Source organism: Dama dama, chromosome 23 (genome assembly GCF_033118175.1).
Source record: "Dama dama isolate Ldn47 chromosome 23, ASM3311817v1, whole genome shotgun sequence".
Taxonomy (NCBI): Eukaryota; Metazoa; Chordata; class Mammalia; order Artiodactyla; family Cervidae; genus Dama; species Dama dama.
The window spans coordinates 19,503,146-19,518,802 of NC_083703.1; the positions used below are offsets into that span (position 1 = coordinate 19,503,146).

Below are 15,657 nucleotides of genomic sequence, written 5' to 3' on the forward strand. Positions count from 1 at the left end.
TATTTATAAAGACTGACTGTGAACATGATCCTTAGGGAAGTCAAAATTCTTTTAGCTCTAGACTTTTAAAAATCAGTCTTATATATTGATTTCAAAAGACTGAAATTAAAATTGATCATAATTTTCTAGCCAACTCTATTACAAAGAAATAAATGCACGTAGTGAAGTAGGTTGCTATGAGATCCTTAGCCCAAAATGACATTTACCCAACAGATGGCTTATATGGGCAAACAGTTGATATTAAAACTACTCTTAACAATGATATAGATTAGATTCATTTCTAATACTGAGGAAGAAATGAACACGCCAAAAGTCTGAAGCTACAGAATGAATGCCTAAAACCACTTATCTTTATTTCTGACCAGTATCAACTTATTGGGATCTTCTCTCGTAGCTTAGTGGGTAAAGAATCTGCCTGAAAGGCAGGAGACCTGGGTTCGATTCCTGGATCAGGAAGATCCCTTGGAGAAGGAAATGGCAATCCACTCCAGAATTCTTGCCTGGAGAATTCCATGGACAGAGAAGCCTGGCAGGCTACAGTCCATGAGGGTGCAAGAGTCAGAAACGACTTAGCAACCAAAGCACCACCACAATATCAACTCATAGGAATGCCTATGAAGGAAACTTCAATTCACTTGAATTATTCTACATTAATTTTTCTACCAATCACTTGGTATATAAGCCTTAAAGATTACTGACTTAACAAAAACAACCTTAAAAAAACAGTAATAATAAACAAAATGTGGTGTGTACATACAAAGAGGAAGGAATTCCTATCACATACAATACAGATAAACCTTCAGGACATTATGTGACGTGAAATAAGCCAATCACAAAAAGACAAGGAAAAGAAATGCAAAAAGACAAAATGGCTGTCTGAGGAGGCCTTACAAATAGCTGTGAATAGAAGAGAAGTGAAAGGCAAAGGAGAAAAAGAAAGATATACCCATTTGAATGCAGAGTTCCAAAGAATAGCAAGGAGAGATAAGAAAGCCTTCCTCAGTGATCAGTGCAAAGAAATAGAGGAAAACAATAGAATGGGAAAGACTAGAGATCTCTTCAAGAAAATTAGAGATACCAAGGGAACATGCAAAGATGGGCTCAATAAAGGACAGAAATGGTATGGACCTAACAGACTCAGAAGATATTAAGAAGAGGTGGCAAGAATACACAGAAGAACTATACAAAAAAGATCTTCATGACCCAGATAATCACGATGGTGTGATCACCAACCTAGAGCCAGACATCCTAGAATGTGAAGTCAAGTGGGCCTTAGGAAGCATCACTATGAACAAAGCTAGTGGACATGATGGAATTCCAGTTGAGCTTCTTCAAATCCTAAAAGATGATGCTGTGAAAGTGCTGCACTCAATATGCCAGCAAATTTGGAAAACTCAGCAGTGGCCACAGGACTGGAAAAGGTCAGTTTTCATTCCAATCCCAAAGAAAGGCAATGCCAAGGAATGCTCAAACTACCACACAATTGCACTTACCTCACACGCTAGTAAAGCAATGCTCAAAATTCTCCAAGCCAGGCTTCAACAGTATGTGAATCATGAACTTCCAGACGTTCAAGCTGGTTTTAGAAAAGGCAGAGGAACCAGAGATCAAATTGCTAACATCCGCTGGATTTTCGAAAAAGCAAGAGAGTTCCAGAAAAACATCTATTTCTGCTTTATTGACTATGCCAAAGTCTCTGACTGTGTGGACCACAACGAACTCTGGAAAATTCTTAAAGAGATGGGAATACCAGACTACCTGACCTGCCTCTTAAGAAATCTGTATGCAGGTCAGGAAGCAACCATTAGAACTGGACATGGAACAACAGACTGGTTTTAAATAGGAGAAGGAGTACGTTAGGGCTGTATATTGTCACCCTGCTTATTTAATTTATACGCAGAGTACATCATGAGAAACGCTGGGCTGGAGGAAGCACAATCTGGAACCAAGATTGCCGGGAGAAATATCAATAACCTCAGATATGCAGATGACACCACCCTTATGGCAGAAAGCAAAGAAGAACTAAAGAGCCTCTTGATAAAAGTGAAAGAGGAGAGTGAAAAAGTTGGCTTAAATCTCAACATTCAGAAAACTAGGATCGTGGTATCTGGTCCCATCACTTCATGGGAAATAGATAGGGAAATAGTGGAAGCAGTGACAGACTTTATTTTGGGAGGGGCTCCAAAATCACTGCAGATGGTGACTGCAGCCACGAAATTAAAAAACACTTACTCCTTGGAAGAAAAGTTATGACCAACCTAGACAGCATATTAAAAAGCAGAGACATTACTTTGTCAACAAAGGTCTGTCTAGTTAAAGCTATGGTTTTTCCAATAGTCACATATGGATGTTAGAGTCGGACTATAAAGAAAGCTGAGTGCCAAAGAATTGATGCTTTTGAACTGTGGTGTTGGAGAAGACTCTTGAGAGTCCCTTGGACTGCAAGGAGATCCAACCAGTCCATCCTAAAGGAGATCAGTCCTGGGTGTTCATTGGAAGGACTGATGCTGAAGCTGAAACTCCATTACTTTGGCCTCCTGATGTGAAGAGCTAAGTCATTTGAAAAGACCCTGATGCTGGGAAAGAGTGAGGGCAGGAGGAGAAGGGGACAACAGAGGATGAGATGGTTGGATAGCATCATGGACTCAATGGACATGAGTTTGGTTGAACTCTGGGAGTTGGTGATGGACAGGGAGGCCTGGCATGCTGCAGTCCACAAGGTTGCAAAGAGTTGGACATGACTGAAAAGACAAATATTGATGCTTCCTCTTATGTGAGGTATCCAAAAGTAGGCAAATTCATAGAAACCAAACATAGAATGGTAGTTACAGGAGGTTGGGGGTGTGTGTAAAAAGGAACTGTTGTTTAATAGGTACAGAGTGTTAGATCTGCAAGATGAAAAAGATCTAGAGATCTGTGTCACAACAATGCAAGTACATTACAGCAAACACTACTGAACTATACACTTGAACTTGTTAAGACTGTGGATTTTATGTCTTTTCTTTAACCATACACAAAAATAGCAATAACATTGCCCCAGGTTTGCCACATATGATAATTAGCTGGCTCACTGCCAAGAAGATAATCAATCAATTGATTTTACTAAAGGCAATGAGACTGACTTCCCCATCATTTTATAAAACATAATTCTAAAGCTCTGAGTGCTCTCGTGCTCCTGGCCTCAGAGTTACTGCTCAATACTTAGATTGGCTATTGGTGCCAGGATTTATAAGAACCAGTTACTAACACATCAACATGGATAAAGTTTAAATCTTCTATGCTCTTCATATATCCAAGATCAGAAGCTGAACTGGGACCTAAACATGAAACTATCTTGAAAGTGAAAAGTGTTAGTTGCTCAGTCTGTTGTCTAACTCTTTGACCTCATGGACTGTAGCCTGCCAGGCTCCTCTGTCCATAGAATTCTCCAGGCAAGAATGCTGGAGTGGGGGCTGATTCATATCAATGTATGACAAAACCCACTGAAATGTTGTGAAGTGATTGGCCTCCAACTAATAAAAAAAAAAAAAAAAAGAATGCTGGAGTGGGTAGCCATTCCCTTCTCCAGGGGATCTTCCTGACTCAGGAATTGAACTTGGGTCTCCTGCACGGCAGGCAGATTCTTTACCATCTGAGCCACCGGGGAAGCCCCAAAACACTGGAGTGGGTAGCCTATCCCTTCTCCAGTGGAACTTCCCAACCCAGGAATCAAAACAGGGTCTCCTGAATTGCAGGCAGGTTCTTTACCAGCTAAGCCACCAGGGAAGCCCCACAGTAAGTATACGTAGCATATAATTATGATTACTCTTTGCTGATCATGCATGTTCCCAGGAAATGTCCTCTGAAATAACCTGGTTCAACACTGAGACCTATGTATTATCATAGAAGTAACAGAAATGTTTAATGCAATCTAAAGCCAGGTTTCCTGGGCTCTGCCTTTTACTAGCTGTGTGACCTGTGACAAGTTACTCAGCCTCTCTGTGCCAAATTTTCCTCAACTGCAAAAGATAATGAAAACAGTACCTTTCTACAGAGTTGTTGTGAGAACTGAGCTATGTGTAAAACATTTAATTCAAAGTGAGTATTGGTGTAAGTTAGGGTTCTTTTTCCTTATACCAAGTACAAAGCAGGAAACAAACTCTTAGAAAAGGTAAAACTAGAAAGTTCTGAGGAACTGGCAGGCCAACTTATACTGGCAGTACCTATCATGGTATATTAACATATCTGATATCAAATAAATAACCATTAGTTTTCAAAAGGTATTTAAAAAGAGGTCTACTGCTGTATAGAACTTACCTACTTAAAGGCAAGTACTTTTCCTGAACTATTTCTGCTTGCACTATTTTCACCTGATATTGTCTTTACTTAGCATTGGGTTTTGCTGTAAAACCTGAACAAACTTTTTTGGCCAACCCCATATTTTCGACCTCACAAGCAGGCTTTTCTCTCCTATGCCTTTTTGGAGAACCACAGGTCGTACCTCTGGGGTGGGGGAGGGCTCGGAAAGCTCACATTTCTGAAGATCATTACTAAGATGCTGTCATCACAATTAATCAATGAGGGAAAATTTCCCAAAGCCTCTGTGCTTCCCAAATGCAATTCCTTTAATAGTCTGGGGTTTACAGAGGTTGTAGCAGCAAAAATTGAAGTGAGGCAAAGTAAACAAACTGAATCTTACTCAAGGAAGAAACTATAAAAATTAACATTTCTAATATTAAAAAATTTCAGCGTCTAGTCCACTATTTTTGTTTTTGCTGTTCTTTTTTTATTGTGGTAAAAAAAATACATAATATAAAATTCATCATCTTAACCACTTTTAAGTGTACTATTCATCATATTCACACTTTTGTAAAAGATCTTCAGAACATTTTTATCCTGCAAATCGGAAACTATAGCCCTTAATCAACAGCATCTCCTGTATTCCCTCCCCACAACCTACTCTTTAACTAGGAAGAATCAGAGAAAGGGTAAAAAAGTAACTGTTTATACTCAGTTATTTTTCCATTACTGTTAGTGACAGACTACCTGCTACTAAAACTAAGACTTGAGCATCAAACAGGAAGTACCTGAAGTCACTGCAAACGAGAGAAAGTCTCTAACAATCTCCTAAACACTAAAACAGACTCATATGCAGTTTTTTTTTCTGATTATAAGAAGTGAAAAAACAAAATCTTTTTCTGAAATTTGACTTTGCTTTATACCTGCTGAAATTATCTTTGAAACATCAATTTTCTTATTTTTTAAAAAATATTTATTTGGCTGCATCAGGTCTTAGTTGTGGCACATGAGTTAAGTTGCTCCTTGGTCTGTAGGATCTTAATTAGTTCCCTGACCAGGGATCAAATCTGCGTCCCCTAAATTAGAAAGTGGATTCTTAATCACTGGGGCACAAGGGAAGGTCCTGAAACATCAATTTTCATTCAAAGCAAAGTAAATCCATGGCTAATTCATGTTAATATATGGCAAAAACCACTACAATATTGTAAAGTAATTAGCCTTCAACTAATAAAAATAAATGAAAAAAAAAGCAAAGTATTATCACATTTAATACACCGGGATGAAAATACAGAGTGTGTTTTAAAGCCAAAAATTAAACTTTAAAGAAGCAGAAGGTGAAGAAGAACTAAAGAGCCTCTTGATGAAAGTGAAAGAGGAGAGTGAAAAAGTTGGCTTAAGGCTCAACATTCAGAAAATTAAGATCATGGTATCCGGTCTCATCACTTCATGGCAAATAGACGGGGAAACAGCAGCTGATTTTAGTTTTTTGGGCTCCAAAATCACTATAGATGATGATTGCAGCCATGAAATTAAAAAACACTTACTCCTTGGAAGGAAAGTTGTGACCAACCTAGACAGCATATTCAGAGAAGGCAATGGCAACCCACTCTAGTACTCTTGCCTGGAAAATCCCATGGACGGAGGAGCCTGGTTGACTGCAGTCCATGGGATTGTGAAGAGTCGGACATAACTGAGCGACTTCACTTTCACTTTTCACTTTCATGCATTGGAGAAGGAAGTGGCAACCCACTCCAGTGTTCTTGCCTGGAGGATCCCAGGGACAGCGGAGCCTGGTGGGCTGCCGTCTATGGGGTCGCACAGAGTCGGACATGACTGAAGTGACTTAGCAGCAGCAGCAGCAGACAGCATATTAAAAAGCAGAGACATTACTTTGCCAACAAAGGTCCGTCTAGTCAAGGCTATGGTTTTTCTAGTAGTCATGTATGGATGTGAGAGTTGGACTACGAGTGCCAAAGAATTGATGCTTTTGAACTGTGGTGTTGGAGAAGACTCTTGAGAGTCCCTTGGACTGCAAGGAGATCCAACCAGTCCATCCTAAAGGAGATCAGTCCTGGGTGTTCATTGGAAGGACTGATGCCGAAACTGAAACTCCATTACTTTGGCCATCTGATGTGAAGAGCTAAGTCATTTGAAAAGACCCTGATGCTGGGAAAGACTGAGGGCAGGAGAAGGGGACAACAGTGGATGAGATGGTTGGATGGCATCACTGACTCAATGGACATAAGTTTGGTTGAACTCCGGGAGTTGGTGACGGACAGGAAGGCCTGGTGTGCTGCGGTTCATGTGGTTGCAAAGAGTTGGACATGACTAAGCAACTGAACTGAACTGAAAGAAATATACTAGCAAAATAAACTAGCTATTATTATTAGGAAAGAAGGGGGCGACAGAGGATAAGATGGTTGGATGGCATTATCAACTCAAAGGACAAGAATTTGAGCAAAGTCTGGGAGATAGTGGAGGACAGGGAAGCCTGGCATGCCAGTCCCTGGGGTTGCAAAGAGTCAGACATGACTTAGAGACAGAACAACACAACTTTGATACAAAGTTATCAAAATGTGAGTACAGATTATATAAAAAATTATTATTCAAATCAAACAAAATGGTCACCAATATTAATAGTTCACAAATTATTTTTACTTATGTCCCTTAAACCCTGAATTACCTTCAAGAATAAGTTACATGTCAAAGTAGCATATTTTCTTCAATTAGCTAAGGAACAACAAAGATTTAGCATTTACTGAAAAAAAAAAATCAGTGTTCTATCTTCTCCTCCTAATTTATGTTACTTTTTAGAGCTAAGTGAATACAAATATTATGATCAAAAAAATTAAATTATGGCACTTAAAAATAACCAGGAGAAAGAATACATAAAATTAAAGAGCAACAGAAAGAAAGTCAAAAATAAAATGAAACTTTTTATTTTACAATCTTAAAAGGAATATTTCCTCCTTTAGTAAGAGCCGCTCAAGTCACGGAATCAGCATACTAAGGTTTAAAAAACAAGATTCAATTAAACACTGAGCTTGAGCTAGATGTACTCAGCCAATAATAAATATAACAAATCAACCTAACACGATGCAGACCATCATATACAAATATGATGTTGCTGGCCAATTAGCAATAACAAACGTTGCTTGTTTTGTTTTCTGACAGCTATTTATATTATTCCTGGTCCTACTTAGGACAGAGGAGGTAGACTTTTGGCACACCTGGCAGAACAATGAGAAATGCCATCCCAATTTTCCACCAGTTTGAAACAGCAAACATGTAAGGCATACACTGAAACCTATCCCTTGTTAAATCAATCGTTCCTACTCCAATCCCTCACTGCAAGCCAGGCCTATTTTCCTCGAAGGTGCTTCTCTAACACATCGTTGGCATCTACAGCAGACAGGGTAAGGAAGGAGTGAGCAGACTGCAATCCCTGAACAATACTCTGCAGTGGCTTCCTCTGCTCCACAGAGTCCTCTTGTTCCTAAAACTACAGAGGGTGTCAGAAAGGTGGAATTTTACATTAGAACTAAGTCTCTCAAGGCACTGTGCTGACCTTGATGCTCGCGAGTTTCTGCTCCTTGCATCTTTCCTTCCTATCTTGGCTGAAACTTTGAGAATTGGTCATCTACACAGCAGAGTTATTGAGCCTTCCGAGTCAGGCCTTGGGCTGCATCAGGAGCTGTAAGGCATGAAACCTCAGACAGCACACCCTCTGCCAGGACTCTATCCGGGTTCCCTCACTCAGACAAGAGCTTCATGGCAGCATTATCAATTCCCAAGACACATGGGACAAAGAAAGGGCAGGGGGCCATCACTGCTGCTTTCAGAGCAGATTACACATTGTGAGATAAATGAGAAAACATGAGTATGGTGAGCCTATTATGCCAAGGAATTACGCTCAGTTTTATTAGGTATGATCATGACATTTGGTTATTTTAGATAATATGCATAAGCACTGCATACCCAGAAGAAAGGAGGAATGAGATGACATGATGTCTTAGATCTGTAGAGCTGCTTAAAATTCTTTCACAAAAAGGGAAAAAGAAAAATTAAAAAAATATAAATTTTGTAGCAAGTGCTACAAAAACTTAATTTTAGGTTTTTATAAATGTCAAAGTCTTATTCTACTCTTACATATGTCTGAAATCTTGCATCACAAAAGAAATGATATGTTCCCATTACCCATTTAAGGATTATATTACTTCCAAAGGCTCTATGTGTAACTTTTAAGACTACCTGTATATACAGTAATTTTGCTTGTCACTATTTTGGCTTTGGGAAAGGGTTTTCTCCTGGCTAGGTGATATAAAATAGACTCTCTTAACTTATCACCAACAGTTTTTCCAGGGGGGAGAGGAGTAGACTATAGTCTTATATACGTATCAACATATACACTTAGACAAGACTCCAACTTCAATTTTTTAAAAAAACAATCAACATAAAAAATAATTCAAAGCAAGAAAATACACAAGTCACAGTACTTAAACCTTGACAATCTTACAAGCCAGCCTACAGCCCTTGGATACTGTTACCACTTGATCTCTATTTGCTTTTGGATACAGACAGAAGGGGCAGGCTCCACTGATACCTGGGAAGTTATAAAACAGAAAAACTGCAAACTGAGGATGCTAGCCTCCCTCCCTCAGTCAGCAGAACAGAGGTGTGAGGGCCAAGAGCAAGCTTAAGTTTTCACATCTTTATAACTGGGATGATTTGCAGCGTTAACTTGATTAGCAGAAGCCCTGGAAAGGCCTGGATAGGCAAAACTACTACTATCGAATGACCAGAGGCAAAGGATCAGACCAACTGAAACTTTGGGTTATATCTTTTGTTCTCACACTGTTTAATGATTAATAGACCATGTGAAAAGGAAAGTAAGTGTCACAAATTCCGCTTTATACAAGACTGAATTTAAGTCTAAAACATCTGGGAATTCATAATCCTCTAGTTTAAAATAAGTGGCAAGAATATACAAAATATCAGGAATTATTCAGAAGAGTCAGTCACTTTTAGCATACATTATAGGCTTAATGAATGAAGATTTCAGCTTGATTTCCTAATCCTTCTATCATATAATATTGCATAATAATGAATACTCACAAATGAACTGCTTCAGGCATTACAAGAATCCAAATTGATAATAACGTTTAGAAAATTTTGACTGCTAAGAACTGTGTCCTAATTCTGCAAAACATCATGATCCATAAAGGATTTATGGCCTAACATCCATGGAGGATAACTCTTATTTAATCAAAAGAATCAATGAATCAGCATACAGATTTCTTCTTAATCTCTTAACATTCCTAGTATGTGAAAGATAAACACTGTGATATAATTTTTGATCAAGTGTTTTAAATATATGGAAAATAGAATAAGATAGCAGGTCTATGAACTTGCTATCCAGATGTAATGACTATCAACATGTGATATACTTGAGATTTTTAAGGAAGTAAACATTATGAATGTAAACCATAGCCTTTTCCTTGCTCTGTGGTTCAGCCTTCTCACAAGTCTCTATCTCTGAGCCCTTCTATTTTATTTAACTCTCCAAACTTCCCCACACCCCAGCTCACACTCTTTTGTCTCCCAGAGCCATCTTTCTCTTTCACAGGAAAACTCTTGAAGAATCTATTCTTCCAATTTCTATCTTCTCTCTCTCTTAATTATTTTGTAACCTACTAAAGCCTGGTTTCTGTTAACTATAGACTCCTATGAAATTTCAAAAACCTCATTAATCCGAGGTTATTTTTCAGACTTTACATTGCTTGACATCTTCAGCAACTTCTGACTGAGGCTACAGAGCTGGGTGTCACCCAGGCTGAAGGCTGGAGGAAAAGGCGGGTAAAGGACAGGAAAGCAGTACCTACAGGGAGAGAAGTGGGCGCAGGAGGACGAGTTGCTCTCAACTAGCACTTCAGCAAAAGGTGAACTAAAGATCTGGAATCACAGTTATAAAAACTCTAGTTGCCATTTTTGTCTTTTCTGAAATACTTGTCACCAAGGCAGGCAGGATTGGACTTCCTTGGTGGCTCAGACAGTAAACAATCTGCCTGCAATGCAGGAGACCCAGATTCAATCCCTAGGTTGGGAAGATCCTCTGGAGAAGGAAATGGCAACCCACTCCAGTGTTCTTGCCCAGAGAATCCCATAGACAGAAGAGCCTGGCGGGCTCCCGTCCATGGGGTCGCAAAGAGTCAGACATGACTGGGTGACTAACACACTTGGTACTTTGAAATGGTAAATAATTGTGATGTGTGAAAAAACATGACACATAACTGTATGATCTTAATTACATAAAAATGGATGCTTGGTTGTGTAAATACACAAATGAGATCTAAAAGGACGCATCAGATGGTAAAGTGCTTATGATTCTGGATGACTTTGGTTTTTGTTTTGGTTTCCTATTATGCACAGGTTAACTTTTAAGAAATAAATGTAATTTTAAAAACCTTAAAAGAAAACTCTTCTTAGAAGACTCCATATTAATCAAAAGATATATGTATATTCTATTAATACTCTTTTGGCAGACAAAAAGACAATAGGATAAACATCAAGATGCTAACAACAATTAAATTTCTGCCTGTAAAGACTACAGGTGGCTTTAATTTTCTTCTTCATTTAATAATACACATTTTGCCCATTTTCTACAATGAACTTTTTTTTTTTTTAATGAGAAAAAGGCTGCTTTCTTGAAAAATAGCATGGTCTGCATGCCTGTTCAGGGTGACAAAGAAGGGTGTTGCCAGGGAGATGCAGCTACACAGAGCACTAGTGAGGAGGAAACCCCAGGGAGCGAGTGGGTGTTGGGAGCCTGAAAGAGGAAAGAAGGGCAGGCTGGGTGCAGGGCATTTTGGAAAAGTCCAGGCCATGCAGGAACCAGGCCGGCCGGAGACAACCCAGGAGTTGCCTGGCACTGCCGCGGGCCTTCCAGGCAGCCATCGGTCCTTCCTAGTCTCTCTTCCAGATACTGCAAAGTCTCTCTACTGCTCGAACTCTCGTCACTGTGATGCCACCCAAATGGGGTCCCCGCTCCCAGCTTGCTGATGTCCCACCCAACACCACCTGGCCACAGGTATCCTGCTTTGGTGAACACTTAGAACATGGGATGGTCCACTCTCTCAGATGCATACCACCCTCCACTTAACCCTGACCAGCTCCACTTCCCAGCCCAGACACAGCTCCACTTGGCCTCAACGCCAGCAGTTCCTGCCACCATCCTCTGCCTTCTGTATACTCTTCCCTGGCCTAGAGAATATGCTTCCCTCTCCTTATATACCCAGTGACCTCCACTCACCCTTCGTAATAAAACCCTCTACAAAGCACTCTGAATATTCAGGAAATCTACCCTGAATATTCACTGGAAGGACTGATGCTCAAGCTGAAGCTCCAATACTTTGGCCCTTGATAGCAAAGAACTGACTCACTGGAAAAGACCTTGATGTTGGGAAAGATATAGAAGGCAGGAGGAGAAGGGGACAACAGAAGACGAGATGGTTGGATAGCATCACTGACTCAATGGACATGAGTTTGAACAAGCTTCGGGAGATGGTGAAGGACAGGGAAGCCTGGCGTGTTGCAGTCCATGGCGTCACAGAGAGTTGGACATGACTGAGCGACTGAACGACAACAGAGCACTCCTGGTCACCCAGCTGCTTCCCCTCTGACAACTCAGTCATTTCTATGTAACATTTTGCAGCACTTCTTACATGGCAAGACTTATTCCTTAAACACACTAAACCGAGAGACATCAAGTCCAGGAAATCCAGAGCCTCATGCATCCAAAACACCACCTAGATACGGAAGGGGCTCAGTAAGTAGTTGATGAACTAAATAAACGTATCTCTTTTTACTATATACTTTTATAGATATCTCAGAAATGAGGTTTAAGAGCTGAAAAACAGCTAACTCATATTGGTGCTCTCTAAATGAAACCAATTCAAAGTTTAAGGCCTAACTAAAAAGAAAGTAAAGATTAAACCAAGTATATACTGGGCAAATGGCAAGATTTCTGTCATCTTTAGAGGTGAGAATACAAAACTACATCAATTTGGAATTACCAACCTTACCAAATAGTAATTTGAGGGCTACACACGATGCAGGGGGTTTTGTTTCTCTTTTACATAGTGTATGTTACAATGCAAAAGTAATTCAAACATATCTTCTCTTGGAAGGCAAATCAGTAAGAATGGCTGATACCCAGGGAACAGGGGAAACTTAAGATTAATGGCCAGAAAACAGAATCTGCGAATAATTCTCATTTCCACACAGGCTGACTTTCACGGATGCCTGCCTGATGCCTACGGTGAGTTTACCTGAGCTAAAGTGGGGATTGAATTTTGACCAGTCTGCATCTGCATGTGAGCAGATTCGCTCTCTGCCACAGGATCTGGTAAACTTCCATCCTGCTGAGAGTCAATTGTTTCCATGGTCATTTGTCTGAAAAGACAATAAAAAGGAAGAAGAATTAAGGCCCTATCTGAAATATCTGTTTTCACCTGGCTTTCTGGTTGATATTCATTTCTATCATCCAATTGTTCTACCTTGTTTTTCCAGAAATAGATTCAGTGGCAAAGCTCTAACTCTCCAAACGTAAAGGTACCTTCTCTGCTCACTGGATATGAACACTATACCAAGGGAGCACTGCACAATGTCCCATGGGAATTAGTTTATTTGAAAAATTTTTAATCTTACAATAAAGTCTCCTTGATAATTATTTTAAGCTCTCTAGCATAAATTAGTGATAAAGTTAGATTTTATATTTTACATGAAGTTTACACATCCTATGACTCTCATGGCCTAATAAACCTACTTTATACTATGATTTAGTATGAAAGAATTTCCACATTACCTACATTAAATGTGTTATTATATAAAGATGTGTCTGACTTTGTCGGCACTAAATAGTTTCTGATTTAAAAAAACGTCAAATAGAATCACTCAGAGCAGACCACTTGTCCTGCAGCTCCCCCTTCACTTAAAGAGGAGAATCTAATTTTTTCAGGAAAAACTTGTACATTTTTTGCTTATAATTTCAACTTAAGTTAATGATTTCTATACAGGCTCTTTCTAGACAGAAGGTAAGCCATATTATAATGTTACCCTACTACGAGAACATATAAAATGCAAATAAAATCGACAAAAAAAATTTTTTTAAACTTACAGGAACTACTCCCTGCAATAGTGTACTTTTCAATCATTAATAATATAGTGTGTTTTTTTTCACCTCAGTAGCCTAAATATATATCCCAAAAGTATGCAGGCAACTTAGAACTTTAAATTGAAATGTCCAGATGTTTTTTCCAGACTGAATTCTTTTGCATTTCAAGAGCTATCACCTGAATCCAAGTCTTCTGTTCTCAAGGCTGTCTGCTATAGTCTGCACTACACCTAGAATTACTTCTCTCTATTCAAACAGTTTAATACTTACAACTGACCGTGACAGTTTAGAGCAATTATAAAAATCTAGAGTCTACAATGAAAAGATGTCTTTCCCTCAACATTCCCCAATTCTTTTATCTCTTATTATTTCCCAGCATGGACCTTCTAATTCTAGGTAAGCAGAGGCCATCCCCCTGCAAAAACTGCCAATTCCTGAGGTTCCACTTTTTGCTTGTGAGCAGTTTCCAAGGAGAATACCTAGAACATTTGATTCTGCAGGATATGAAAAGGTATTATCTGGGAAACAGTGTAACAGGAAAAACGCTTGGTCAGAGTTTAAAATATCTGGGATTAAAAGGGTTTCTTGGCCGCAGAACTTTCTCTGAAGCTTGACTATTCCAGTTTGACTTGGGAAGGAAGATGCAGATCCAGTCAACAGCATTTTCCAAAAGAACTATCCCAAATCCTTTTCCCACAAAGCAAGTCCTAGCAGAAGTGGTTTGGGAAGAGTGTGAGAGATGTTGTCTTCTGCTTCTTCTTACACCTTTATTAAAAGCTCTTCAGGTTCTGTCAAGAACTTGAGTCTCCACTCAAACATTACCCTCTGAAAGGCCTTTCCCTTTCAGAAACATTCCTTTAGCACCATTTACATGACAGACCCTGAGAGTACAAAAGTGGGTACGTCACAATCCTTGCTCTCAAAGACACTGTTCTCCACTTGGGCCTTAGTTTCTCCAAGAGTCCTCGGACAACCTGTCTTGGAATTGACAAACACACCTGTAAAGAGAAAAAAAAGCAGATTCCCAGGCTTGACCCCAAACCTACTGATTCAAACTTTCTGGCCTGTGAAGTCGCTCAGTCGTGTCCGACTCTTCGCGACCCCATGGACTGTAGCCTACCAGGCTCCTCAGTTCATGGAATTTTCCAGGACAGAGTACTGGAGTGGGTTGCCATTTCCCTCTCCAGGGGATCTTCCCAACCCAGGGATCAAACCTTGGTCTCCCAGCACTACAGGCAGACACTTTGCCTCAAACTTTCTAAGGGGTCTAATTTTTATATCTAAGAGATTCTGATAGCTATTAAAATTTGAGGAAAACTTAGCTTATTCGTAAATGCTATTGGTTAGACCCGTAATGAACACAAATTGTGTGAAGGATGCTATGTATGAAATGCTTTGCGAAACACAGGAAAACTGAAATAGACCTGAGGATGGGACCATATGAGTTGTACGCTGAAGAAGGAGAGGGTAGAAAAGAACAGGACAACCAAGAGAGGAAGGAAAATACAGAGCATGTTTGGAAAACAGAGTAGCTGACTACAGTGGACAACCTGGTGAGGCATGCAGGAGCCTGCTGGTTTTCATCCTTAACAACTTCTAAAGGGCAATATAGTTAGTTCTTCTTATAGAAGTGAGGAAAAGGAGGCATAAAGAGGTTTAGAATCTGATTTTCAACAAAGGGATTGAGTGGCAAAGCCAGGTTTCGAACCGAGGTCTTTTCCCAAAGCATATTCTCAATGACCAAACCAAACTGCCATTCAATCTCTCTCACAACATAAGCTCACTTTACCTTTACAGCCTCATCTCCAGTCACTCCATTCCTTCCCACATTCTGCATTCCAGCCTCCTTATGATCCAGGTCTTTGGTCGAATACACATTTTATTTCCTCAATTCTAATTTTCTATATCTGTACTTCTCTCTTCCTCGGATGCCCTTCAGTCTTTCTTTGTCTAATGGACACATTTCTACTCATTCTTCAAAGTCTGGATCAAGGACACCATCTTTAAAAAGTCTATTCTGATAGCCTTGGGCAGAATTATTCTGTCCTGAGTTCCCAAAGCATCTTGTGCAATCCCTCCATTTCAGCACTTGTCTAGCATATTCATCTGTCCACAAAGTTCTAGCAACAGTGTGAGGAACAGACACAACAGCTTAGATTTCAATGTATTCCCAGTGCCTAGAATACAATCTACCACAATCATTAAGG

The 15,657-nt window shown here is 39.6% G+C and overlaps 1 protein-coding gene across 7 annotated transcripts in view; it reads right to left on the minus strand.

Moving 5' to 3' along the window:
* CREM (cAMP responsive element modulator) overlaps nucleotides 1-15,657 on the minus strand; it is a 65,164-nt gene that overhangs the window by 38,201 nt on the left and 11,306 nt on the right. For 6 of the 7 annotated variants that reach the window (XM_061126135.1, XM_061126133.1, XM_061126130.1 and 3 more), the window contains exon 3: nucleotides 12,606-12,729. The exons of the other annotated variant lie outside the window; for it this stretch is intronic. In XM_061126135.1, the coding sequence (XP_060982118.1) occupies nucleotides 12,606-12,729 (124 nt within the window). The remainder of the gene's footprint in view (nucleotides 1-12,605; nucleotides 12,730-15,657) is intronic. 7 annotated transcript variants of the gene reach the window in all.